The sequence below is a fragment of the Anomalospiza imberbis genome, chromosome 10 (genome assembly GCF_031753505.1).
Source record: "Anomalospiza imberbis isolate Cuckoo-Finch-1a 21T00152 chromosome 10, ASM3175350v1, whole genome shotgun sequence".
NCBI lineage: Eukaryota > Metazoa > Chordata > Aves > Passeriformes > Viduidae > Anomalospiza > Anomalospiza imberbis.
Window position 1 is genome coordinate 1,596,728 of NC_089690.1, and position 23,685 is coordinate 1,620,412.

At 52.0% G+C, this 23,685-nt stretch overlaps 1 protein-coding gene across 6 annotated transcripts; it reads left to right on the plus strand.

Annotated features, from left to right (window-relative positions):
• Positions 1-1,927: 1,927 nt before the first annotated feature.
• MFSD1 (major facilitator superfamily domain containing 1) lies at positions 1,928-17,987 on the plus strand. Of its 6 annotated transcripts, XM_068200169.1 has the most exons (17): positions 1,970-2,120; positions 2,207-2,259; positions 6,517-6,629; positions 7,848-7,890; positions 8,252-8,319; positions 8,727-8,835; positions 9,678-9,780; positions 10,458-10,556; positions 11,080-11,191; positions 11,659-11,715; positions 12,244-12,400; positions 13,320-13,417; positions 14,140-14,252; positions 14,652-14,699; positions 14,857-14,917; positions 16,360-16,474; positions 16,698-17,987. In XM_068200169.1, exons 1-17 carry the CDS (start codon positions 2,102-2,104, stop codon positions 16,755-16,757), a joined length of 1,428 nt encoding a protein of 475 aa, XP_068056270.1. In that variant the 5' UTR covers positions 1,970-2,101; the 3' UTR covers positions 16,758-17,987. The 6 variants fall into 6 exon arrangements, 5 of the variants coding, with proteins under 5 accessions (XP_068056272.1, XP_068056270.1, XP_068056271.1 ...); XM_068200170.1 differs by lacking the exon at positions 16,360-16,474; XM_068200172.1 differs by lacking the exons at positions 16,360-16,474; positions 16,698-17,987 and adding an exon at positions 15,513-16,156.
• Positions 17,988-23,685: the final 5,698 nt, after the last annotated feature.

Sequence of the window (23,685 nt, forward strand, 5' to 3'; positions counted from 1 at the left end):
ACAAGTGCTCGTGCCTCATTAAGAGCATATTTTATTCAAAAAGGGCATCTTTTAATCAGAAGGCAATGATTATCTCCTGCACACGGGATTCAGGGCATTTTTGGTGCAAGAAGGTGAAATTTGATGGCAGACTGGAGCTTTTTACAGTAGAAAAGCAGATTTTTCAAGGGTTTGTCTAATATGGCGAGAACCTTTCGGAGCAAAGAGCTCAAGAAAAATGACTTTGGAGAAGAGAAACCTTCCAGTGTTTGAAGCTGGAGAGGAAGTGTTCATCAGGAATGGGAGTGCCAGGACAAGGGGGAATGAACTCCCACTGCCAGAGGGCAAGGCTGGATGGGATATTGGGAGTTAGGGATTGTTCCCTGGGAGGGTGGGGAGGGCTGGGATGGGATTCCCAGAGGGTGGAGGTGCCACGGCCAGGCTGGACAGCCCGGGACAGCGGGAGGTGTCCCTGCCGTGGGTGCCCGTTGATGTCCCTTCCATCCCACACCGTGCTGTGATTCCATGATCCCTGTGAAAAACGCCAATCACTCGGTTTTGAAAATTGTAAAAGTTTAATAATAATAAAATGGCTATAAAAATAGTAATACAATTAGAGTAATGAAAATTTAGAGTTAGGACAATCACAAGACAATAAAAAGCAAAGAATTACGGATGTCCGGATGCTCTCGGGCACTTAAGCCCGATAAGCATGCCTTGTGAACAAAGGAATAATCTTTAAAAGCAACAGCCTGTTGCATATTCATACATCTCATACATGATGCATAAATTCCTTGCAAATTAAGAACTTTTCTGGTTTTTGTCAACTTCTTCCCCTTAATCCTGGTGGTTCCATAAAGACGGAGAGAAGGTGGAAGGATGTTTGTCTTTTCCGATAAAGAGGCAGTAATTCTTTATGGGCCCCCATCATTGCCATCTCTGTGTGAAGAGTTTCTTCATTATCTCATCTTCTGCTTGAGCTAGTAAAAAAAACCCACATACATAGGCTCTATTTTAACTACAAAACTACATTTACCATACTATTAAAATGTTAATACAGCACTTCCAATCAATATAACATAATACATATAGTATTCAATTTAATACTTGCAAAAAGCCAATCATAAAACGTGCATTTTTCACAACACCAAAATAAGGACAATGGAGCGATTTCCCTGGATGCTTCCTGTGGGCTGCTTGCAGCCTGGCCCTCAAACTCCATTTCCACTTCCATTTCGGTTACAGATACACATTATAACGTTGGCTTTTCACGAATATTAAAATGGATCTTCTGTGTGCGGTGTTCAAGTGACTTTGTTATAAAGACGCGGATTTATTTCTGCTGTCAATTAAGTTGGTGGCATAGCTGGTGTCAGCGTGCCGGTGTTAAAATGCCTGCTGGGATGGGATAACCCCCACGGACACAGGCTGAGGACAGCTGTACGGATCTGCCAGCCACCCGCACTCACCCTCTGAAGGCAGCGTGGGCCAAAATGCAGGGGCTAAAAAAGGACCAAAGCCACAACCACGAGATGTGCACGCTCTAAAGAGGAGGAGCTGAGCAGGAGCCAGGCTAGCCAGTTCTTGGAACGTACTCTGGGGGAAAGTTTACCGTGCACAGGGGTCTGTTTCTAAAGGAAACGGTGGCTGAAAGGTGTTTGCAAACGAACAGCAGGCGTGCTCTGGGCCGAGTGCCAAGAACCCCGCCGTTTTTAACCCTTTGCTCTACTTCTGTCTCCTGCTGCCTCTTCATTAACCTTCTTTATATTTCGCCAGGAAACTGAACCTCCTTTTTCGCGGTTTCCGCTTCCATGGTTTTAATATTCATTAAAGCGGGGCCCCCTCGCGGGCCTGGGCCCGCCGCTGCCATGGCAACGGGTCACGTGCGGGGCCGGGTCACGTGCGGGGCGGGTCACGTGCGGGGGCGGGTCACGTGCGGGCCGGGTCACGTGAGGCGGGCGCGATGGCGGAGGAGCAGCGGGCGCTGCTGGGCGCCGATGGCGGCGGTGGCGGCGATGGCGGCGATGGCGGCGGCGGCGGCGGCTCCCCGGGCCCTCCCCGCGCCCTGCCCGCCGCCTGCGACCCCCGCCGCCTCCCGCACCGCCTGCTCGTCCTGGCCCTCATGTGCTTCCTGGGATTCGGTGCGCGACGGGCCCGGGGGGCTGCGTGTGGGGGGCCGGGTGTGGGGGCCGGGACAGAGCCCTGAGGCGTCCCCTTCTCCCTGCAGGCAGCTACTTCTGCTACGACAACCCGGCCGCTCTGCAAACGCAGGTTCAGCGGGTGAGTCGCTGTCAGGGCGCTTTGAAAAACACGGAGAGTGCCCTTTTGTGTGGGCGCGGGGCAGCGGGAAGGGCTTCCCGCCGGCAGAGCGGAGCTGGGATCTGGGATCTGGGATTTGGGGTCTGGGGAAGGAATTGTTCCCTGGCGGGGTGGGCAGGCCCTGGCACGGGGTGCCCAGAGCAGCTGGGGCCGCCCCGGATCCCTGGCAGTGCCCCAGGCCGTTTGCAGCGCCCCGGGATAGCGGAAGGCGTCCTGAGCTGGGAACAAGAGCATTCCTTTCGGGCCAAGCCGTGTGGCAGCGCGCCCGGTGCAGCGCGGGACGCGAGCGCTCGCGGCGCGGCCCTGCAGCTGCCGCGGAGCAGCGCCGTGTGCCTGCCCTGGGCCCTGGGCCTGCCCTGTGCCTGCCCTGGGCCCTGAGCCCTGTGTGCCCTGTGCCCTGTGCCCTGCACCCTGTGCCCTGTGTGCCCTGCGCCCTGTGCCCTGTGCCCTGTGCCCTGTGTGCCCTGCGCCCTGTGCCCTGTGTGCCCTGCGCCCTGTGCCCTGTGCCCTGCACCCTGTGCCCTGCACCCTGTGCCCTGTGCCCTGTGCCCTGTGCCCTGCACCCTGTGCCCTGTGTGCCCTGTGCCCTGTGCCCTGTGCCCTGCACCCTGTGCCCTGTGCCCTGTGCCCTGTGCCCTGTGCCCTGCGCCCTGTGCCCTGTGTGCCCTGTGCCCTGTGTGCCCTGCGCCCTGTGCCCTGTGTGCCCTGCGCCCTGCGCCCTGTGCCCTGTGTGCCCTGTGCCCTGCGCCCTGTGCCCTGTGTGCCCTGTGCCCTGTGCCCTGTGCCCTGTGCCCTGCACCCTGTGCCCTGTGTGCCCTGTGCCCTGTGCCCTGTGTGCCCTGTGTGCCCTGTGCCCTGTGTGCCCTGTGCCCTGTGCCCTGTGTGCCCTGTGTGCCCTGTGCCCTGTGTGCCCTGTGCCCTGTGCCCTGTGCCCTGTGTGCCCTGTGTGCCCTGTGCCCTGTGCCCTGTGTGCCCTGTGTGCCCTGTGCCCTGTGCCCTGTGTGCCCTGTGCCCTGTGTGCCCTGTGCCCTGTGTGCCCTGTGCCCTGAGCCCTGTGTGCCCTGTGCCCTGTGTGCCCTGTGCCCTGTGCCCTGTGTGCCCTGTGCCCTGAGCCCTGTGCCCTGTGCCCTGTGTGCCCTGTGCCCTGTGCCCTGTGTGCCCTGTGCCCTGTGTGCCCTGTGCCCTGTGTGCCCTGTGCCCTGAGCCCTGTGTGCCCTGTGCCCTGTGTGCCCTGTGCCCTGTGCCCTGTGTGCCCTGTGCCCTGAGCCCTGTGCCCTGAGCCCTGTGCCCTGTGCCCTGTGTGCCCTGTGCCCTGCGCCCTGTGCCCTGCGCCCTGCGCCCTGAGCCCTGTGTGCCCTGTGTGCCCTGCGCCCTGTGCCCTGTGCCCTGTGTGCCCTGTGCCCTGCGCCCTGTGTGCCCTGCGCCCTGTGCCCTGTGTGCCCTGTGTGCCCTGTGCCCTGCGCCCTGTGTGCCCTGTGCCCTGTGTGCCCTGCGCCCTGCGCCCTGCGCCCTGCTCCCTGCGCCCTGTGCCCTGTGCCCTGTGCCCTGCGCCCCGTGCCCTGTGCCCTGTGCCCTGTGTGCCCTGTGTGCCCTGTGCCCTGCGCCCTGTGCCCTGTGTGCCCTGTGCCCTGTGCCCTGTGTGCCCTGTGCCCTGTGTGCCCTGTGCCCTGTGTGCCCTGTGCCCTGCGCCCTGAGCCCTGTGCCCTGAGCCCTGTGCCCTGTGCCCTGTGCCCTGTGTGCCCTGTGCCCTGTGCCCTGTGCCCTGTGTGCCCTGTGTGCCCTGCGCCCTGTGCCCTGTGTGCCCTGTGCCCTGTGTGCCCTGTGCCCTGTGCCCTGTGTGCCCTGTGCCCTGTGCCCTGTGCCCTGTGTGCCCTGTGCCCTGTGCCCTGTGCCCTGTGTGCCCTGTGCCCTGTGCCCTGTGTGCCCTGTGTGCCCTGTGCCCTGTGTGCCCTGTGCCCTGTGTGCCCTGTGCCCTGTGTGCCCTGTGCCCTGAGCCCTGTGTGCCCTGTGCCCTGTGTGCCCTGTGCCCTGTGCCCTGTGTGCCCTGTGCCCTGAGCCCTGTGCCCTGAGCCCTGTGCCCTGTGCCCTGTGCCCTGTGTGCCCTGTGTGCCCTGTGCCCTGTGTGCCCTGTGCCCTGAGCCCTGTGTGCCCTGTGCCCTGCGCCCTGTGCCCTGTGTGCCCTGTGCCCTGTGCCCTGTGTGCCCTGAGCCCTGTGTGCCCTGTGCCCTGTGCCCTGTGTGCCCTGTGCCCTGAGCCCTGTGTGCCCTGTGTGCCCTGCGCCCTGTGCCCTGCGCCCTGTGTGCCCTGCGCCCTGTGCCCTGTGTGCCCTGTGTGCCCTGTGTGCCCTGTGCCCTGCGCCCTGTGTGCCCTGTGCCCTGTGTGCCCTGCGCCCTGCGCCCTGCGCCCTGCTCCCTGCGCCCTGTGCTCTGTGCCCTGTGCCCTGCGCCCCGTGCCCCGTGCCCTGTGCCCTGTGTGCCCTGTGTGCCCTGTGCCCTGCGCCCTGTGCCCTGTGTGCCCTGTGCCCTGTGCCCTGTGTGCCCTGTGCCCTGTGTGCCCTGTGCCCTGCGCCCTGAGCCCTGTGCCCTGAGCCCTGTGCCCTGTGCCCTGCGCCCTGTGTGCCCTGTGCCCTGTGCCCTGTGCCCTGTGTGCCCTGTGTGCCCTGCGCCCTGTGCCCTGTGTGCCCTGTGCCCTGTGCCCTGTGTGCCCTGTGCCCTGTGCCCTGTGTGCCCTGTGCCCTGTGCCCTGTGTGCCCTGCGCCCTGTGCCCTGTGTGCCCTGTGCCCTGCGCCCTGTGCCCTGTGTGCCCTGTGCCCTGCGCCCTGAGCCCTGTGCCCTGTGTGCCCTGTGTGCCCTGTGCCCTGCGCCCTGTGCCCTGTGTGCCCTGTGCCCTGCGCCCTGTGCCCTGTGCCCTGCGCCCTGAGCCCTGTGCCCTGCGCCCTGTGTGCCCTGCGCCCTGTGCCCTGTGTGCCCTGTGTGCCCTGTGTGCCCTGTGCCCTGCGCCCTGTGTGCCCTGCGCCCTGTGTGCCCTGCGCCCTGTGTGCCCTGTGCCCTGTGTGCCCTGCGCCCTGCGCCCTGCGCCCTGCTCCCTGCGCCCTGTGCTCTGTGCCCTGTGCCCTGCGCCCCGTGCCCTGTGCCCTGTGCCCTGTGTGCCCTGTGCCCTGTGTGCCCTGTGCCCTGCGCCCTGAGCCCTGTGCCCTGTGCCCTGTGCCCTGCGCCCTGTGTGCCCTGTGCCCTGCGCCCTGTGTGCCCTGTGCCCTGTGTGCCCTGCGCCCTGCGCCCTGCGCCCTGCTCCCTGCGCCCTGTGCTCTGTGCCCTGTGCCCTGCGCCCCGTGCCCTGTGCCCTGTGCCCTGTGTGCCCTGTGCCCTGCGCCCTGTGCCCTGTGTGCCCTGTGCCCTGTGCCCTGTGTGCCCTGTGCCCTGTGTGCCCTGTGCCCTGCGCCCTGAGCCCTGTGCCCTGAGCCCTGTGCCCTGTGCCCTGTGCCCTGTGCCCTGTGTGCCCTGTGCCCTGTGCCCTGTGCCCTGTGTGCCCTGTGTGCCCTGCGCCCTGTGCCCTGTGTGCCCTGTGCCCTGTGTGCCCTGTGCCCTGTGTGCCCTGTGCCCTGCGCCCTGTGCCCTGTGTGCCCTGTGCCCTGTGCCCTGTGTGTCCTGTGTGCCCTGTGCCCTGTGTGCCCTGCGCCCTGTGCCCTGTGTGCCCTGTGCCCTGTGTGCCCTGTGCCCTGTGCCCTGTGCCCTGTGTGCCCTGTGCCCTGCGCCCTGTGCCCTGTGCCCTGCGCCCTGAGCCCTGTGCCCTGTGTGCCCTGTGTGCCCTGCGCCCTGTGCCCTGTGTGCCCTGTGCCCTGTGCCCTGTGCCCTGTGTGCCCTGTGCCCTGTGTGCCCTGTGCCCTGTGCCCTGTGTGCCCTGTGCCCTGCGCCCTGAGCCCTGTGTGCCCTGTGCCCTGCGCCCTGTGCCCTGTGCCCTGTGTGCCCTGTGCCCTGCGCCCTGTGCCCTGTGTGCCCTGCGCCCTGTGCCCTGTGTGCCCTGTGTGCCCTGTGTGCCCTGTGCCCTGTGTGCCCTGCGCCCTGTACCCTGTGCCCTGTGCCCTGTGCCCTGTGCCCTGTGTGCCCTGCACTCTGCGCCCTGTGCCCTGTGTGCCCTGTGCCCTGTGTGCCCTGCACTCTGCGCCCTGAGCCCTGTGCCCTGTGAGCCCTGCGCCCTGAGCCCTGTGCCTGTGCCCTGCAGGACATGAGGGTGAACACGGCCCGCTTCATGGCCCTCTACGCCTGGTACTCCTGGCCCAACGTGGTGCTCTGCTTCTTCGGCGGCTTCCTCATCGACAGAGTGTTCGGCGTCCGGTGAGCGCCGCTCGCGGCTCCTGCGCGGGAGCGCCGGCCGCGGCTGCGGGGCCGCCCTGGGCTCTGCGCTCCAAGCTTCCAGGGCTCTCATGAATCCTCTTCAGCATTTCCCCCCTCCCAGCTGAGGATTTTTGAACCATATAGTTCGAAAATGTATCATTTAAATATTTTAATGTAATTTAAATAATGTAATATAATATCATTTAATATAATTTAATATAATATCATTTAAATAATGTAATATCATTTAATATCATTTAATATCACTTAATATCACTTAATATAATTTAAATAATGTAATATAATGTAATATAATATCATTTAATATAATATCATTTAATGTAATATCATTTAAATAATGTAATATCATTTAATATCATTTAATATAATTTAATATCACTTAATATAATTTAAATAATGTAATATAATGTAATATAATATCATTTAATATCATTTAATATAATATAATTTAAATAATGTAATATCATCATTTAATATCATCATTTAATATCATTTAATATCATTTAATATCATGTAATATCATGTAATATAATGAATTTAATTTAATGTAATATCATGTAATATCATGTAATATCATGTAATATCATGTAATATGTAATATCATGTTATATCATGTTATATTATATTATATTATTATATTACATTACATTATATTACATTACATTACATTATATTATATTACATTACATTATATTATATTACATTATATGTTATGATATTATATTATATATTATTATATTATATTATTAATACAATTAATTTAATATAATGTAATATCATGAATTTAATATAATGTAATATAATGTAATGTAATTGATTTCATATAATTTTATATAATATAAATAACTTAAATTTCTAATTTAAGTGCTGCAAGCAATTAAAATTTGTAATTTAGATAATGTAAATTTAAGTAATGGTTATAATTAAAATAAATATCATATATCATTATAATTAAATCTATAAATAATATTATATAATAACCACGTGTATTGTTTTATATAATATTATTTGTGTTCATTATTTATATAGTATTATTTAGAAATATTTATTATGTAACGAATTCAGATAAATCTATTTTCTCGTATATAAATATAATAAAAATAATGAAAGCGATTCAAAGGGTACAAACTTGTCGTTTTAGTGATGTAAGTAGTTGAAGTTCTGGCCGCGCATGAAGTGGTGTTATTTTCTTTGCAGGCTGGGCACCGTGCTCTTCAGCATCTTCGTGTGTGTGGGGCAGGTGAGTGCAGGGCGGTGAAGGGCGCCCTGGGCCTGCACTTTGTCTTTCACCGCTGGGAGCTGGGACATGTAATTTAAATTTCGATGCAGTGGGAGAGCCCTGGGCTCCGTTGGGAAGGGGAGCCTTGGAGAGGGACTGGAACTGTGGGAAGGGCCCGCGGTTTTTGTGTTTGCTGTGAAAGTGCTTGAGGGTGACAGTCCCGGGGGCCGGGCTGGAGATGGTGAGCAGCAGAGGCTGCAAAAACCGAACAGAGCAGGGACTGGATGTGGGAAGGGAAGCATTTCTGTTCCTGTTCTCAGACAGCCCTGCTTTGTTCCGTACCCGAAATGCACCGTTACCATTTTCCTTTGCTGCTGTGCAGGTGGTTTTTGCTCTGGGAGCACTGTTCAATACGTTCTGGCTGATGGAAGCGGGCAGGTTCATTTTTGGGTGAGTCTGGAAGGGCAGATTTGTGCTCTTTGAGGTAAGGCCATCTAGAAAACTACAAAAACTAGCCCTAGAAAGCTCTCCTAGGAAAGTGCTGCCACTTGGAGCCAAAACTGGTGCATTCTCAGACCTCTGAAGCTGAGGAATGCAAGGCCTCCAGTTCTTTCCCTTGTGTAACCTAGAAAACCAAAACCAGGACTTCAGGTGTTGCTCAATCAAAACCTCTGGAACCACCAATTATTCTTCAATCCCTGCACTTCCATTTTTGAATCTTTGATTTCTGTTGCCCTGTGTATGTGGATATGCACTAAATCTGCCTGTGCATGGACAGGTTTCTCTGGAATTCTGCTCCTGCCAAGGCCCTTTTTGCTTTTCCTGCTGCATTGGAGATGCTGTGTTTGTTCTTCCAGGATTGGCGGCGAGTCCTTGGCGGTGGCCCAGAACACCTATGCAGTGAGCTGGTTCAAGGGCAAGGAGCTGAACCTGGTGTTTGGATTGCAGCTCAGCATGGCCAGGATTGTGAGTTTGCACCAGCTGGGCACGGAGAGAGGGGCTGTGCTCCTCGTTCTAGGGCTCCTTCTGGGCGTTTTAACCACTGCAGGTGTTTCCCTGCTGGAGCTGTGATGGGGTTGGGGCATGTTCACCAGTGGTGGCAGCCTTGGGGTTGCAGCCATGGATCCTTCTCTGGGGGCAGAAGGAGGGAAAAAGGGGCTTTTTGCTGGTGCCTGTCAGCTGGGAATCCTGTTTGATCAAATGCACTGAATTCAGCTCAGTTTGTGAGCTCATGCACGTGGGTTTATGCACTGCTCATATGTCGCTGCTGGACGAGAAATGAGCACACAGAGGCTTGGGAAGTTCAAAAAAGAGCCAGTTTTATTCAAACGGCTGGTATCTGTAGAATTCCAAAGGTGACTGTGGATGGGAGGATGGAATTGCCACCTCTCCAACCACACTGGTCCAAAGGTCAGTCAATCATTTCTCTCCACCCACAGAGAAATAGGTAAATATTCTATTTGTACATGAAATTGTGTGGGAACTCTGACTCTCAAACGTGTAAACATTATCAGAAGGCTAAAGAAGCTTTATGAGACCTTTAAAACTTTCAAAAGAAGTATAAAAGAAAACTTAACACTTTTAAAAACCAGGGCAACACTCATAAGTGAAAACTCTTCCAGCCTTGGATAAAGTTCAGTTTGAGATGTCACATCCTTGTTGTTGATGAATTTGTCACCAGCCCAGCCCGGAATCACCTGGATCCTTTTCCCTGCTGTTCCCTGGGTAGCATTTTAATAACAGACACTCCTGGTGTGTCCCTGGAGCTGGGAAATGCTGGGTTCTTCACATGGCTCTGTTGTGCCTAGGGGAGCACGGTGAACATGAATATTATGGGATGGATCTACTCCAGAGTTCAGGATCTCCTGGGCTACGCTGGTCCCAGCACCCTCGGCCTGGCTCTGCTCATAGGTCAGTGATGTTCTGGGTTGGTGTCACCTTGTGTGTGTTCATGATTTATTAATCACTCAAAAGCATTTATTAATCCATTAAGAGCATTTATTGATCACTGAAAAGCAGCACCACTCTGTTTGAGCTTAGGAAGAGAAATCCCAACGCTTTTTGCATCACATTCTCATTTTCTCTCAGGTTACTGCAGCTTCTGAAATGCTGTGGCATTTTTGGGGCTGCCAAATTCAAGTTTGTGTCTCGTGGAGATGAAATATTTCACATCCTCCAAGCAAAGGACAGGCTTGAAATTTTTTCTGAGGAGTGTCAAAGCTCGCCTGTGGTTATCTGATTGTAAAAGGGAAATTTGAACAATTTTGGGGGGTGTTCCCTTCCCTCAGAGCCGTGGGCACGGAGATTTTGGTGTTGGGAATAAGGCCAGGTTTGTTTCTGTTCCTTCAAGGGGCAGATGAGGAGCTGAGGGGGAGTGGTGGTGATGTTTGAAGTGAAATAAATCCATGTACATGTCTGTGCTCCAAGGCAGCTGTGTGCCACGTGTCGGGCTTCTGGTTTACACCCGAACCTTTGAGTTGCGATGGTAAACTTGGGGTACCTGACACGTGCAACGAAAGCTGCTCTAATTGGGCTGGAAAACCAAATTGCTGAGTCGTCAGCTGACCATGAGGTGTTGCCTTCTTCAGGTGGGGTCACCTGTCTCTTCTCACTGAGCTGTGCTTTAATCCTGGCTTACCTGGACAGGAGAGCAGAGAAACTGCTTTGTAAAGAGCAGGGGAAAACAGGTGAGTGCTGGGGCTGAGCTGGAACAGACCCTTCCAGCTACCCTGCACCAGGCAGGTTTGCATTTCAGCTAACTCGGTGCCTGCTGCTTAACTTTGTCACACTCCTAATCATAATTTTTAGCTCATTTTTACATGGGGTTTTAGGTTTAAACACCAGCTCAGCAGTCAGATGCACTGCCACCTGCTTTATTTATGAAAACAAAAGTTTGCACCAATTTGTGCCATTGGTTCTGGGCTTTCTTGGAGTTGATTTCCTTTAGCAGGGGTGCAGAGGCATGGAGCTCCTCCCTGTCAGTGTGTGGTGGGTTGAGTTCTCCACGTGGGACAACTCGGGCCAGTTAAAAATAAACTAAATTTGAGATCCAGTGGAATCCCAGACTGGTTTGGGATGGAAGGGACCTTTAATCTCCAGCCAGGGGTGTGCTTTAGGAGGGATTTGGGATCACCTGGATGTTCTCCAGTGGGGCTGACTCCCAGGTTTGTTTATCCTGACTGCTGCCATGCTGTGTCTCCCCCTAAGCAGGAGAAGTGATCAAGCTGACAGATGTGAAGGATTTCTCCCTGTCCTTGTGGCTCATCTTTATCATCTGTGTCTGTTACTACGCTGCAGTTTTCCCTTTCATTGGCCTTGGGAAGTAAGTGCCACTCACTTTTCCAGCCATTCCCTTGGAATTTGGCCAGGCTTTTAACCAAAATGCTTAGAAGCTTCACGTTCTTTGGGAATTACTGCTCTGAGTTGTCAGAGCTCAGGAGCATGAGGGATGTTTGATTTCCTGATTAAAACTGGATGCAGGTTTAAAACATGGGGTGGAATTTGGGGTCCTGTAGGATTCCTTCCATATTTTCAACCCAATACCTCATTATTTGGGTTAAATGTTGGTTATGGACTTTTTATGTGTTCCCCAAAGTATAATTTGAATGATCCTTAAATTAAAATCTGTGGAGTCTGGTAGCAAGCTCCTAAATGAATCATAAACGAGAATCCGGGATGTTTATGTCAAAGCTCTGTGAGATGAGATTCTCATGTCTTTGTGTGACTTAATGTTGATTTCACATCCTTCAAGTCTGTATTTTCCTAAATAAGTTTTTTCCCTTCCCACAGGGTTTTCTTTATTGAAAAATTCAGATTTTCACCTCAAGAAGCCAGTGCAATTAACAGGTACATTGTGGTTGACTGAATAAGGGACACTGCCAGGTTTTAGGGTGTATTTTTGGGCTCTGGGCAGGTGGGAAGAGATTTGGGATCTCCTGTGAGCTGCATTTAAGTGGAGAAATAATTTCACACGACCCAAGGGATAACGGGGAATTTTTTTATTTTTTTATTTATTAAAAACAGATGTTCACACTGGAAAGAAAAAGCTCTGAAGGATTTTATTTTAGTATTTAGCGATTCTTTTCTGAGTGATAAAAGGAGTTTAATAACAACACTAAAGGAACTCAATTTGGGTAGTTTGAGGATGAATTTGTGATGTGGCCAAAGCCCAGAGCAGTAAAACCCCACAAGAAAACACTTGCTGGGCCCTGAGTCTGTCACTGTTTCCTTGGATGCTGAGCACTTCCATGTCCTGAAACCTTTTGGAAATTCTAAATTACTGGGATTATTTTTGGGGGGGTGCATTTTTCTTCTGGCCTCAGAGCTAACAAAGGACCCTGGGGGTGTTAAATCCTGCATTTCCCTCTCCTGCAGCATCGTGTACATCATCTCAGCCCCCATGTCCCCAGTGTTTGGCCTGCTGGTGGATAAAGTTGGCAAGAACATCATCTGGGTGCTGTGTGCTGTGGTCACCACACTGGCCTCACACATCATGCTGGCCTTCACCTTCTGGAACCCCTGGATAGCCATGGTAATTCAGTCCTAAAGAGAAATAAAATAGCAATATTTATTTCTGGGATTGAGACCTGAAGAGAAATAAAATAGCAAATATTTATTTCTGGGATTGAGACCTGAAGAGAAATAAAATAGCAAATATTTATTTCTGGGATTGAGACCTGAAGAGAAATAAAATAGCAAATATTTGTTTCATAAATATAAAATAAGCCGTGGGGTTGGCACTGAATTATTCTGTGTGTTGTGAGGTGGAAAAGGTTCCTCACTCCATTACTAAATTCCTGTGCCAGGTAATCACTTCTCTCCTAAAAGCTATTCTTTTAGTTTATTTTTGAAGTTTATTACTATTACTCAAACTGCTCACTTTTCTCCTAAAAACTGTTCTTTTAGTTTATTTCTGAAGTTTATTACTATTACTCAAACTGCTCACTTTTCTCGTAAAAACTGTTCTTTTAGTTTATTTCTGAAGTTTATTACTCAAACTGCTCACTTTTCTCCTAAAAGCTATTCTTTTAGTTTATTTCTGAAGTTTATTACTATTACTCAAACTGTCTGAGATGTGCTGGATTGAACCCCAGTAAAAATCTGCATCATTGAGGGCAGATTTCCTGAAATGTTTGTTTGGAGCTGAGGATTATGGTGCTCATCAGTGGGGCAGGAATTAAAAACTTTGGTTTTCAAGCGTTTTTCCAGTGAGGTGCAGCTCTGGGTGTTCAGTCAGGCCCTTTAATTGAAATCAGTTTAAATTAAGAGAGTTTATTCTGGGGGTCATTCCTGGAAGAAGTTGCAAGCCTGGATATTTATTTAGAATTTTATTGCGCGGGGTGTCTCTGGAGCTCCTTTTGGGAGGAAGGGAGGGGAATTCCTGGATGTGTCGGGGCTGTGCCTCGGGGGTGGCCCTGCTGTGACCCTGTGTGCTGTCCCTGTGTCCCCAGTGCCTGCTGGGCCTGGCCTATTCCCTGCTGGCGTGTGCCCTGTGGCCCATGGTGGCCTTTGTTGTCCCCGAGCACCAGCTGGGAACTGCCTATGGCTTGTGAGTACTTCCATGGGGATCAGAGCTGGGCTTCTCCAGCCTGCAGAGGAGAAGCTTTGGGGTCACCTGGGAGGGGCTGGGGACAAGGGCACAGGGAACGGCTCCCAGAGCCAGAGGGAGATGGGAATTCCTCCCTGGGAAGGGATTCCAGGGAAGGGAGCCTGCCAGAGAGCTGGAGAGGGACCTTGGACAAGGGGGAATGGTTGAAACTAAAGGAGGAGAGATTTAGTTGGGACACTGGGAGTTAGGAATTGTTCCCTGTGAGGCTGAGGAGGGGCTGGGATGGAATTCCCAGAGCAGCTGTGGCTGGCCCTGGATCCCTGGCAGTGCCCAAGGCCAGGCTGGACCCTGGGACAGTGGGAGGTGTCCCTGCCCATGGCCCTGGGTGAGCTTTAAGGTCCCCTTAAGGTCCCTTCCATCCCCTGATCCCTGACACTCTGGAACCAGTGAACCTGGGCAGACCCAGCCCTCTCCTGGTTGCAGCTCCTGCAGGCTGGGAGCAGGAATTCCTGGCTGCTCTGGGGCTGTGGCTTTGGGACAGAGCCTGGGGCTGGGGGGAGGCACGGGAACCTCTGCAAAACCCAGCCCTGACTTCCCCATGTCCAGCACACGGGGGACAGTGCAGCTCTCACTGGCTCAGTACCACTGAGGAGCTTTTCCTGGGGGAATGAAGATCCATTTTCCTGGGAAGAGAAATCACTGCTGTTCCTGCTCTGTCCCAGCATGCAGTCCATCCAGAACCTGGGCCTGGCAGTGATTGCCATAGCAGCTGGCATGATCCTGGACACCAGGGGATACCTGTTCCTGGAGGTCTTCTTCAGTGCCTGCATTTGCTGTGAGTGTGGAACACCCTGGGAATGGGCTCAGCAAGCTTCACTGGGCTCTTTGGCTTCATATTTCCTGGAAAACAGAAATCATTCCTCTTCCAGAGGTGTCAGCTGGGGCAGTGTTGGGGTGAACTCACAGCCAGTGAAGTGCTTGGGTTTTCCCTGAAGTGTGGAGAGCTTCAGTGTTTAAAAAATGGAGTGAAAATAGACAAATAATGCTTTTAAAGTGTAAATTCCAAGTTGAAAATTAAAATCCTTTCTGAATGACCATGTTCTGTGAGCACAGGGCGATTTACAAAAGCAGAAAACCCCTCTGAGTTACAGCTGCCATGAAGATCTTGGCTGTGGGTTAAAGCTGTTCATTTATTGTCAGCTAGAACTGTAAAACTGTCCCTTTCCTTTTGCAGTGTCACTGATAGCTGTGGTCATGCTGTACTTTGTGAATCACCTCACAGGTGAGTCTTTGCAGCTTCTCCTTACCTCGATTTCTACTTCTGTAAAATCATTCTTCTGCTTTCTCAGTGCTCTGGGAACTCCGGGGGGGAATTTCCATACCAAAGCCACAAAACCCCACTTTTAAAGGTCTCAGAGTGCTCATTGCTGCTCTTACAGGTGGTGATCTCAACTGGTCTGCAAAGAAAAGGGCAAAACTGCAAAAAGCAGCTGCTTCTGAGTAAGTACAGAGCCAGCAAATGTCACTGCCCTTGGGAAGTGTTTGTCCTGAAGGGATTAAGCAGATAATTTCTCCCATCTGATTCCTGTTGGATTTATTTTCTTACCTTCAGTCTGTTTTAGGATTTCATATCCTGCCTCCTGTGAGTCAATATTTGAGGCAGCATTATCCAGGTGTCCTTTCCTGGCACTTTTCCTCTCTGCTTTCCTTTATTTCAGTGGTCTCACAACTGAGTTGTGGTAGAAAATGTGGTGGTTTGAGCCTGAATCACAGCACTGATGGGATTGAGGTTGTCCCAGCCCAGTGTTTGTCAGCCACATGTAACAAATCCAGGGATTCTGTGGGGTCTGGGATGCCCCAGCCCAGTGTTTGTCACCCTTGTGTAACAATTCCAGGGATTCTGTGGGGTCTGGGATCCCCCAGCCCAGTGTTTGTCACCCACATGTGACAATTCAGTGATTCCAGGGATTCTGTGGGGTTTGGGATGTGCCAGCCCAGATTTTGTCACCCTTGTGTAACAATTCCAGGGATTCTGTGGGGTCTGGGATGCCCCAGCCAGGGTTTGCAGTAATTGTTGTCCCCCTGTTTCTTTCAGAAAGGAAAGTTGAGTAGCAAAGCCCATCCCAGGTGGGAGCTCCAGCACCTCCCCAGCTGCCAGAAGCAGAGTTTAGGTTGCTCTGTAGCTCTCTGGAAGATCCTGGGGGTTCCAGCACTGCCTCAGCTCCTGCTTTGTTCCAACAATGCCAAAATTCCCTTTCTGCTGGGCTGAGGGCCTGGCTGAGCTCTGCCACCCCACAGACCCCTGGAGTGAAGCTGAGCTCAGACCCCTGTGCTCACAGGGTGGAGCTTTCTGATCAAAAAGCATTTTTGTGTTCTCACCCAGAGCTCCCATCAGCTCCCTGCTGCTGCTTCTGTCACTGTCTCCATGCAAAAACCACTTTTAAAATGTATTTACAGCTTCGGCTTTGTGTCCTTTCAACACAATGCAAAAAGAGCCACAGATGCTCAAGGGACTTTTTTTTTTTTTGGGGTAGATTTCTGAACTCTGAGACTGCTGAGCAGTCTTTTATTGCCTTCTCGATTCTCTTTGTATTGTAATGTTTATTTTAAGGATGAAAGTTTGTTTAATAGGTACAGAAGTTGTTATGGAAGCTCCCTGAGCACGTTGTAATCTGGGACAAACCAGAAGGTTTCTCTTTCTACTGAAATCTTGGAATGAAATAAAAGGAACCTGCAGAAGTCAGCCTCTCTCTTTCTTTACACTGAATTACTGAGCCCTGCACCTCTCAGGGTCATCCACCTGATACCCCAAAACATTTCCTAGCTATTTAAATAACGATAACAACATTAAAATATTAAATAATATTCCAATAGCAATATTGGATAGCAATGGCAGGCTTTTCCCTCAGGGCAAACACCTTTTTGCCACTTTTCTTTTGCAGAGCAGAAGAGCAGGAGAGGCTCAGAAGGCAGAACGAAGATGATTTGGCAAAATTGCTGCCAAAAGCTGATGCCTTTAGTTTAAGGAATAAATACCTGTCCAAGCTTGGAGCTCAGGTATCACCAGCAGGGGTTCACAGACAGTTAAAAACCAGAACGATCAGGGGTTTATTTAAAGAATTTGGCTGGTTTTAGCAGCCAGCAGCTGCACCTCTGAGTGAAGTTCCTGGGATTTGTTCTCAGAAAGAAATCCCAGTAATTAAAAATCAAATGAAGGGAAGGAATCGAAGGCTGGCCCACCTCAGAAGCTGAGGAATGTCTTAATTTTATTTTTTTGCAGCTCCCAGCTCATTACTCCTCCTGTTTCTCCACCCTGGCCCACAGAAGTGTGTTGAAATAGCAGCTTGGCCCTGTGGAAAAGCAGGAATACACTGAATTTCCTGGGCCAGGAGCCCAGCACCAGCAGATGCTCCGTGCTTTGCTGCAAGCCTAGATCCTAGATTTCAAATATTGCCTAAAACTCCTCCTTCCTGGGCAGTGCAGAGATCCTGATGGGGAATTGTGGCTCTGGTGGAACCTCTGAGTACCTGCTCCAGCCTCCTGTCTCAAATACTCCGTGAGTAGCTGAGTCAGGATTTGATCTCTGGGTGTGAAATGGGAAAATTCAATTGTTAAATTGCTGGGATCAGCCTGGATGGAGGTGGGGCTTTTCCTGCCTCTCCTCTTGGACACCTGTATTGCTCTGGTTTGTTTTTTCTGAGAGGAAGAGGTGAGGACAGCTCCCAGGTGAATATTTCAGAGGAAACTCCAGTTCCAGAAGTACAAAACGTGTTCACCTTGGAATTTATCCCAGGGCAGGAACAGCAATAACCTCTCCAAGCCTGAATAATGTGAAAACTGATTTATTTTTAAGAGTTAATGACTGAAAACTATAAAAAGAGTTAAAGCAAGAACTGAGTTTTGCTTCCAGAGGGAAAAGCCTTGAATTCCATGGTGGAGCTCCTCATTTTCCCATCGTTTCAGTGGGAGGCTCCGTGCTGAACAGGGAGATCCCGGAGCTCCCGCAGAGTGCATTTTGCTTTGGTTTAATTACTCCTCGAGGTAATTGGATAAATTATCCCTGAAGTGAGCTGATCTTGCTTTGCAGGGTAGGAGCAGGAGGTTTGTGGAGCCCCAGGAATGGGGAATGTTCCTGGGATGGCTCCAGGGAATCCCTGTGTGCCACAAAAGGCTCAGGAGCCTTTGCCATGTGCTTGGCTGCAGAGAGAGGAGTCTGTTAGAATAAAAATGCTGCATTTGATGTAGGACATCCTTAATTTAATATTTCTAATTTAAGCAGAGCTCACAGTCTAAAAGTTGGTTTTAAAAGAGACTTTGCAGTGGAGATTTCTTTGATATCCCTGGAAAAATCCCATTTTCCTGAGGGACCTTTCGGGTGACAGTTCTGGATTCGGAAGGACAATGTGGGAAAGCAAAGCAGCAGCTTGGGATCTCCCTGCCCCCTGAGCTGTGCTGGTTTCCACTGGTCCTTGCTGGGCTCCTCAGAACCAGCCCTGAGGGCTTGGCTTGGCTGGGTGGTTTCCTTGTGGACTTGTGAATTCTGAGTGTTTTTAAATAAAACCTTCCACTGGACACCGGCACCTGTGGTTTTTGCTTGTTGAGGGTTCTGCTGCTGCCTTTGGGGGTTGTTGGGGCATTGTTTTCCTGAGAGGGGTGGAGAGTTTGGGGGAAGTTTCCCTTTGAGGATCCAAAGGCAAAGCTGCCCCCGCTGCTGGGTTGATGATTTTTTTCTTGGGGAGGGAGAGAATTAAATTGAATTTTGCTCTTCTGCTTCTCTTGAACTCTGACACGTTTTGGTGGGAGGAGCTGCTCTGCTCTTCCCTCCAGGCTGGCATTTCCAACCCTGCAGTTCTGTTGTGGTTTCTCTTGCTGAATTCCCTGCACCCTTCAGGCTCCTGCTCCAGTCCTGGGGGGAATTCTGGGGGACAAATTCCCTGTGAGCTGCAGCCCCTCTGGCTGAGTGTGGGAAAGGGCTTTGACCCTCACTGGGCAGTGATGGGCACATTGATTGAAAACACCTCAAAATCAGGGATTTTTTGGGCCAGTTTCTCAGAATCTGCCTTGTGCCAGTGCTGCCGGTGGCCGAGGAGCCCTTTGGAAGGAGGGGCAGGGGATGGGGTCGGGAGCTGCTGGGAAGGGACCCCCGGAGCCCTCCCTTGCCCAGGGATCTCTCACTAGCGGTCAGCACCGCCACGCTGCTGCCTCGGGGATGTTGGGAAATTGGGATCAAACCCTTCCAGGCTGCGGCCGCTGCGGTTTGTTTGGGTGCCTGATTGGCACGGCTCGGTCCTGGCACGGGGTGCCCATCCCTGGCAGTGCCCAGGGCCAGCCTGGACAGGGCTTGGAGCTCCCTGGAGTGGTGGAAGGAGTCCCTGCCCATGGCTGGGTGGTTTTTAAGGGCCTTCCAACCCAAACCAGTCTGGGATTCCATGGAATAGAGTCCAGTCTTTGGGAAAAGCACATCAATCCCTCACTTCTCTTGGACTGAATCTATTTCCAAGGTGGGTGAAGTCTCGATGTTCTCTGTCAGGTTTTACCAGGGGAGGTTCAGATGGACACCAGGAGGAATTCTCCATGGAAAGGGAGCTCAGGGCTTGGCACTGCCCAGGGAGGTTTGGAGTGGCCATCCCTGCAGGTGTCCCCTGGGCTGGGGACAGGGTGGGCATCGGGCACAGCTGGGACTCCACGGGCTGGGAGGGCTTTTCCAGCCTCAGGGATCCTGGCATTCCCTGGTTATTCCACGTGTTCCTGAGTGGGCTTGGGGAGCTGGACCTGACCTTTGGAAGAAAACTTCCTCATCCCTTTGGGATCTGGGGCTGCAACCTCTCTGTTCTTCAAGCCAAAGGTGGGGCCTCCAGGGAGCAGAAGGAAAAGAATTCCTGCTCTGTTTCCCCTGCCCAGGGTGCTCTTCCTGGGATTTTGATTTTGCAGCTGTGGCTCTGTGAACACGAGGCTGCTCCTCAAGTGATCCCAATCAACGTTAGCCCTTAATTAATGGAGTTGTTTACGAGTTTACAAAGCTCTGTGTGTGGGCACAGCTGGGAACGGCAGGAGTTGAGCCCTGGTGGAGCTGGCACACCCCACATCCCTGCTGGCAGCTGGAATGGGGGTGGAAGCTGTGGTGGGCATATATATCTGATTTAATGGGTCAAACAAAGCTCAGGGAAGGAGCAGCCTCGTGGCTGCTGGGGGGAAATGCTCATTTAGGGCTGGGGCAAAGCCAGCGGGACATCTCAGGTGTCCCCTAAACCCTGATGGAAATTTCCTTCAACTCCAGACTCCAGGACTTCGTTAAAAATTCCGACTTTATTCCCAGAATGTCTGCAGGTGAGCATTACATGGATTTCTGATGTTATTTGATGTTTTTAGATATGGATTTTGGAGGTTATTTTATAATGTAGCAGTAGGAACAAATCAGCTTGGATTTGCTGGACCAGAGGAGGTTTTTGGGGTGTCCCTCGTTGCCCATCCTGCATTCCAGACCCCCCATGAAGATGAAATCCAGAGCAAACCTTGACTTCCCAATCTATCAGAAAATGCATTGCTTAGGAGAGCTCCCTACAGCAAATTTCCCAGGATTTTAGATTAAACAAATCCCTGCAAGCAGTTTGTAGTGAGACTGGAGGTGACATCCCAGCTCAGGACAGGCGTCAGGAATGCTGGATACACACAGGAAAAGCTGGGTGAAAACTGGAGGGGAGAGGTGGCGCCCCAGGCTCCATGGAAACCCAGCAGCTCCTCATTTGCACGGATTGATTTCCCTGCCCATGGACCCCGACATGAATTCAGTGACAGGTAATGGATTGGCTGTAATGCCAATATTAATTCAGAGCCGACTCCGGGAAAAATCTCTCACTGCTACTGCTGGAATTGGGAATTCTGGGCTTTGTTTTGCTGCAGGGGCAGCAAATCCAGCCCTTTCCTTTAGTAATGGCTCTAAGTGAGGGAAGGAGAGCAGAGGTGACCTGGCTCGGGGCAGTCCATGGCCTGGAGGTGTTTTGGGACATTCAGGGCAGCAGGAGGCTGCAGAGGGAGCACATCCCGTGTTTCGGAGTGTCCTGGACTTGGGCTGGAGCCGGTGCCAGGGGCAGGGTTAGAGGATGCTGGGCAGGAATCTTCCCTGGGAGGGTGGGGAGCGGCTGGGATGGATTTCCCCCAGGATTCCCCATCCCTGGCAGTGCCCAAGGCCAGGCTGGACAGGGCTTGGAGCACCTGGCACAGTGGGAGGTGTCCCTGCCGTGGCAGGGGTGGCACTGAATGGGCTTTGAGGTCCCTCCAAACCATTCCAGGATTATGGCACTTCCATAATGCCACATCCATCTGTTTTTGTGACATTTCTATTCCCATTTATCATTTTAAAGGTGTCAGATGAAGGGCACAACCCACAGACTCAAATTTTTCCCTTTGCACGGAATCATTGTTTCCCCTTCTCCTTTCCTCCTGCATTTCCTGCTCTCCCTTTGCCCAGGCTGCTGCTCTGAAGGGTTTGTTCATGAGCTTAACCCAATTACTGCCCTCAGGAGCAGAGCCTGATTACCCTGCACATCCTTTTGGTATCCATCACTGGAATATTGCCTAACAGAGTTAGCAACTGGCCTCCCAATGAACCAAAAGGATTAAGGAGCTCATTCCAGCCAGGAGCACATCCCCGCTGCCCCAGCACTGCCAGGAATGTTTCACGTTCTCAAAGTGTGGCTTTTCTGGGGGATCAGTCTGTGGTTTTGAGGTAGAAAACACAGTTTGGATTCAGTGCAGCAGGTCCAGAGCTGCTGGTGTGATCCCTGTCCGAGGTTTTTTATGGACACACCAGAGATTCCCCAGAGCTGTTCCCTTTGAGGAGCTGCAGGAGTCAGGAGCTCAGAGGCTCTCCTGGAGCTGCAGGGCTGAAGGGCAGGAATTCAGGTGCCTCCATCTGGTTTCCTGGCTGGGAACAAAGCTGGTTTTTTGGGGAAGCAGAGCTCCCCGGGGCTGAGCATGCTCGGGGGATCGTTAAACAAGGAGTCATGGATGGGATGGATGGATGGGATTGGATGGACACTGGGACAGATGGATGGATGGATGGACAATGGATGGATGGATGGACAATGGAAGGAAGGAATGAAGGAAGGAATTCATGGATGGATGGAGGGATGGATGGATGGAAGGAATTCATGGATGGATGGAGGGATGGATGGATGGAAGGAATTCATGGATGGACGGATGGAATTCATGGATGGATGGAGACTGGGGTGGATGGATGGAAGGAAGGAATTCATGGATGTATGGACACTGGGATGGATGGATGGATGATTGTTGGATGGATGGATGGAAGGAATTCATGGATGGATGGACACTGGGATGGATGGATGATGGATGGATGGAAGGAAGGAAGGAATTAATGGATGGAGGGATAGATGGATGGACACTGGGATGGATGGATGGATGGATGGATGATGGTTGGATGGATGGATGGAGGGAGCCTTGTCCTGGCCACAAACAGGGATGGCCAAGCCTTGGGCTCAGGGATCACTCCCTGGCCTGGCTCAGGCACCTCCCAGGATCCCAGGGCTTGGAAGAGTTTTATAGAATTGTGGAATTACAGGATTGTTAAAGTTGGAAAAGTTCTTTAAAGTCATCAAGTCCAACTCTCAACTCAGCAGCTCCGTGTTCCCCTCTAAACCAATCCTCAAGCATCCTTCCATGGCTTCTGAACAATTCCAGACTGGGGACTCCACTGAACTTCCATCTGGTCGGAACTCTGGAATTCCTGTGGGTATTGGTGTAAAAACATGACATAAAATGTCATTCCAGCCTTTCCTGGTAGGGAAATGTTCCTTGCTCCACTCTTTCCCAGGGAATGGGCATGGTCCCAAGGCTTCCAGAGCTCCAGGAGTATTTGGACAAAGCTTTCAGGCACAGGCTGGGAATGTTGGGATGTCCTGTGCAGGGCCTGGAGCTGGACTTTGATGCTCCCTGTGGGTCCCTTCCAGCTGAGGGCATTCCAGGATTCATTTGTCTTTTCAGGGAAACAGAAGTGGTAGGTGGTGACAAAAGGAGTTCTTCCCCCTACACATCACCTCTCTATTTAGTGAATTCTTGGACAATAAAACGGGGGTTTGGGTTTCCTTCTGTGCAGCAGAAACCCAGCAAATCCTGTTAGAAACTGCAGATTTCCATGTCCCGGCTGCTGCCCCTCCCTTGGCTCTGGCAGGGATGTGGGGAGAGAACTGGGGCAGGCTCCAAGTTCTTCACCTTGCCCTGGGACAATCCCCCTGAATCCCGATCCACCTTCAGTGGGAAATGACCTTTCCCAGGAGAGCCTTGCAGAGAGGGATCTGATGCTCCAGTGGCTGCAGATTCCAGCTCTGAGCCAGGCTGATATCCAGAGGAAAATCATTATTCCAGTTCCTCCTTCAGCAGCTCCTCGGACTGGGGGTGAATTAATGGCAGCGTGGCATCATTAGGCATTAATGGGCTCCCTCTGATTTATTTTTCCTGGCAGCCTCCCCTGCTCCATGCATCATTCCCAACCATCCCGTTGTCCTGCTGGCTGCAGAAGCAGGGCCTGGAGCCAGCTGCAGCTCCATGGGCTCTCCCCTCCTGCTAAGGGTGACTTACGGGGTGTCACACCCCACAACCTCCTGGTGCCACCCCTGCTGCCCCAGAGCAGCTCCTGCTCCCCAGCTGCTGCTCCCCAGCCCTTTGGGCTGCTTTTGCCACCACAAACCTCTTCCCCAGCTCTCGGATTTTTGAAATAAGAAACGCGTCCCAGGGAATTGTGCTGTGGGGTGTTAAAGGCAGTATTTATTTGTGAGAGTTGCTTTGGGGGGGGCCTAATTGGAGCAGGTTTTCTGCTCAGGCTGCAGAACGGGGCAATAAAAATCAGAGATTGATGGTTATGAGCAGATTAAACGGGCATCAAAGTTATAAATTACAGCCCTGCCCGAGCTGGGATTGGCCACCAGAGATCCTGCTAAGTGCCAGTGGTGGTTAATGAGCTCGTTTATTTGCAGGCCTCCATCTGCATCAACTTGGGGAGTTTATTGAGAGTGTGTTTAAAATAACAGCGTGTGTCAGGAGTGCTGGGTATGGGCTGGGCTGCCTGGCTCAAATAGCCCAGGGGGAAAAGCAGGAGCTGAAAACAGAAATTTGGATTTCCAAGGGAAGTCCGAGGGCTTGGGGAGCACGAGGGATCCCATCCTGTGGCTCTACACTGCTGGGTTTTGTTTCCTTCTGGTTTTTGGTCATTTCAGTGCAAACACGAGGCCTCAGCGTGTCCAGCGTCAGAA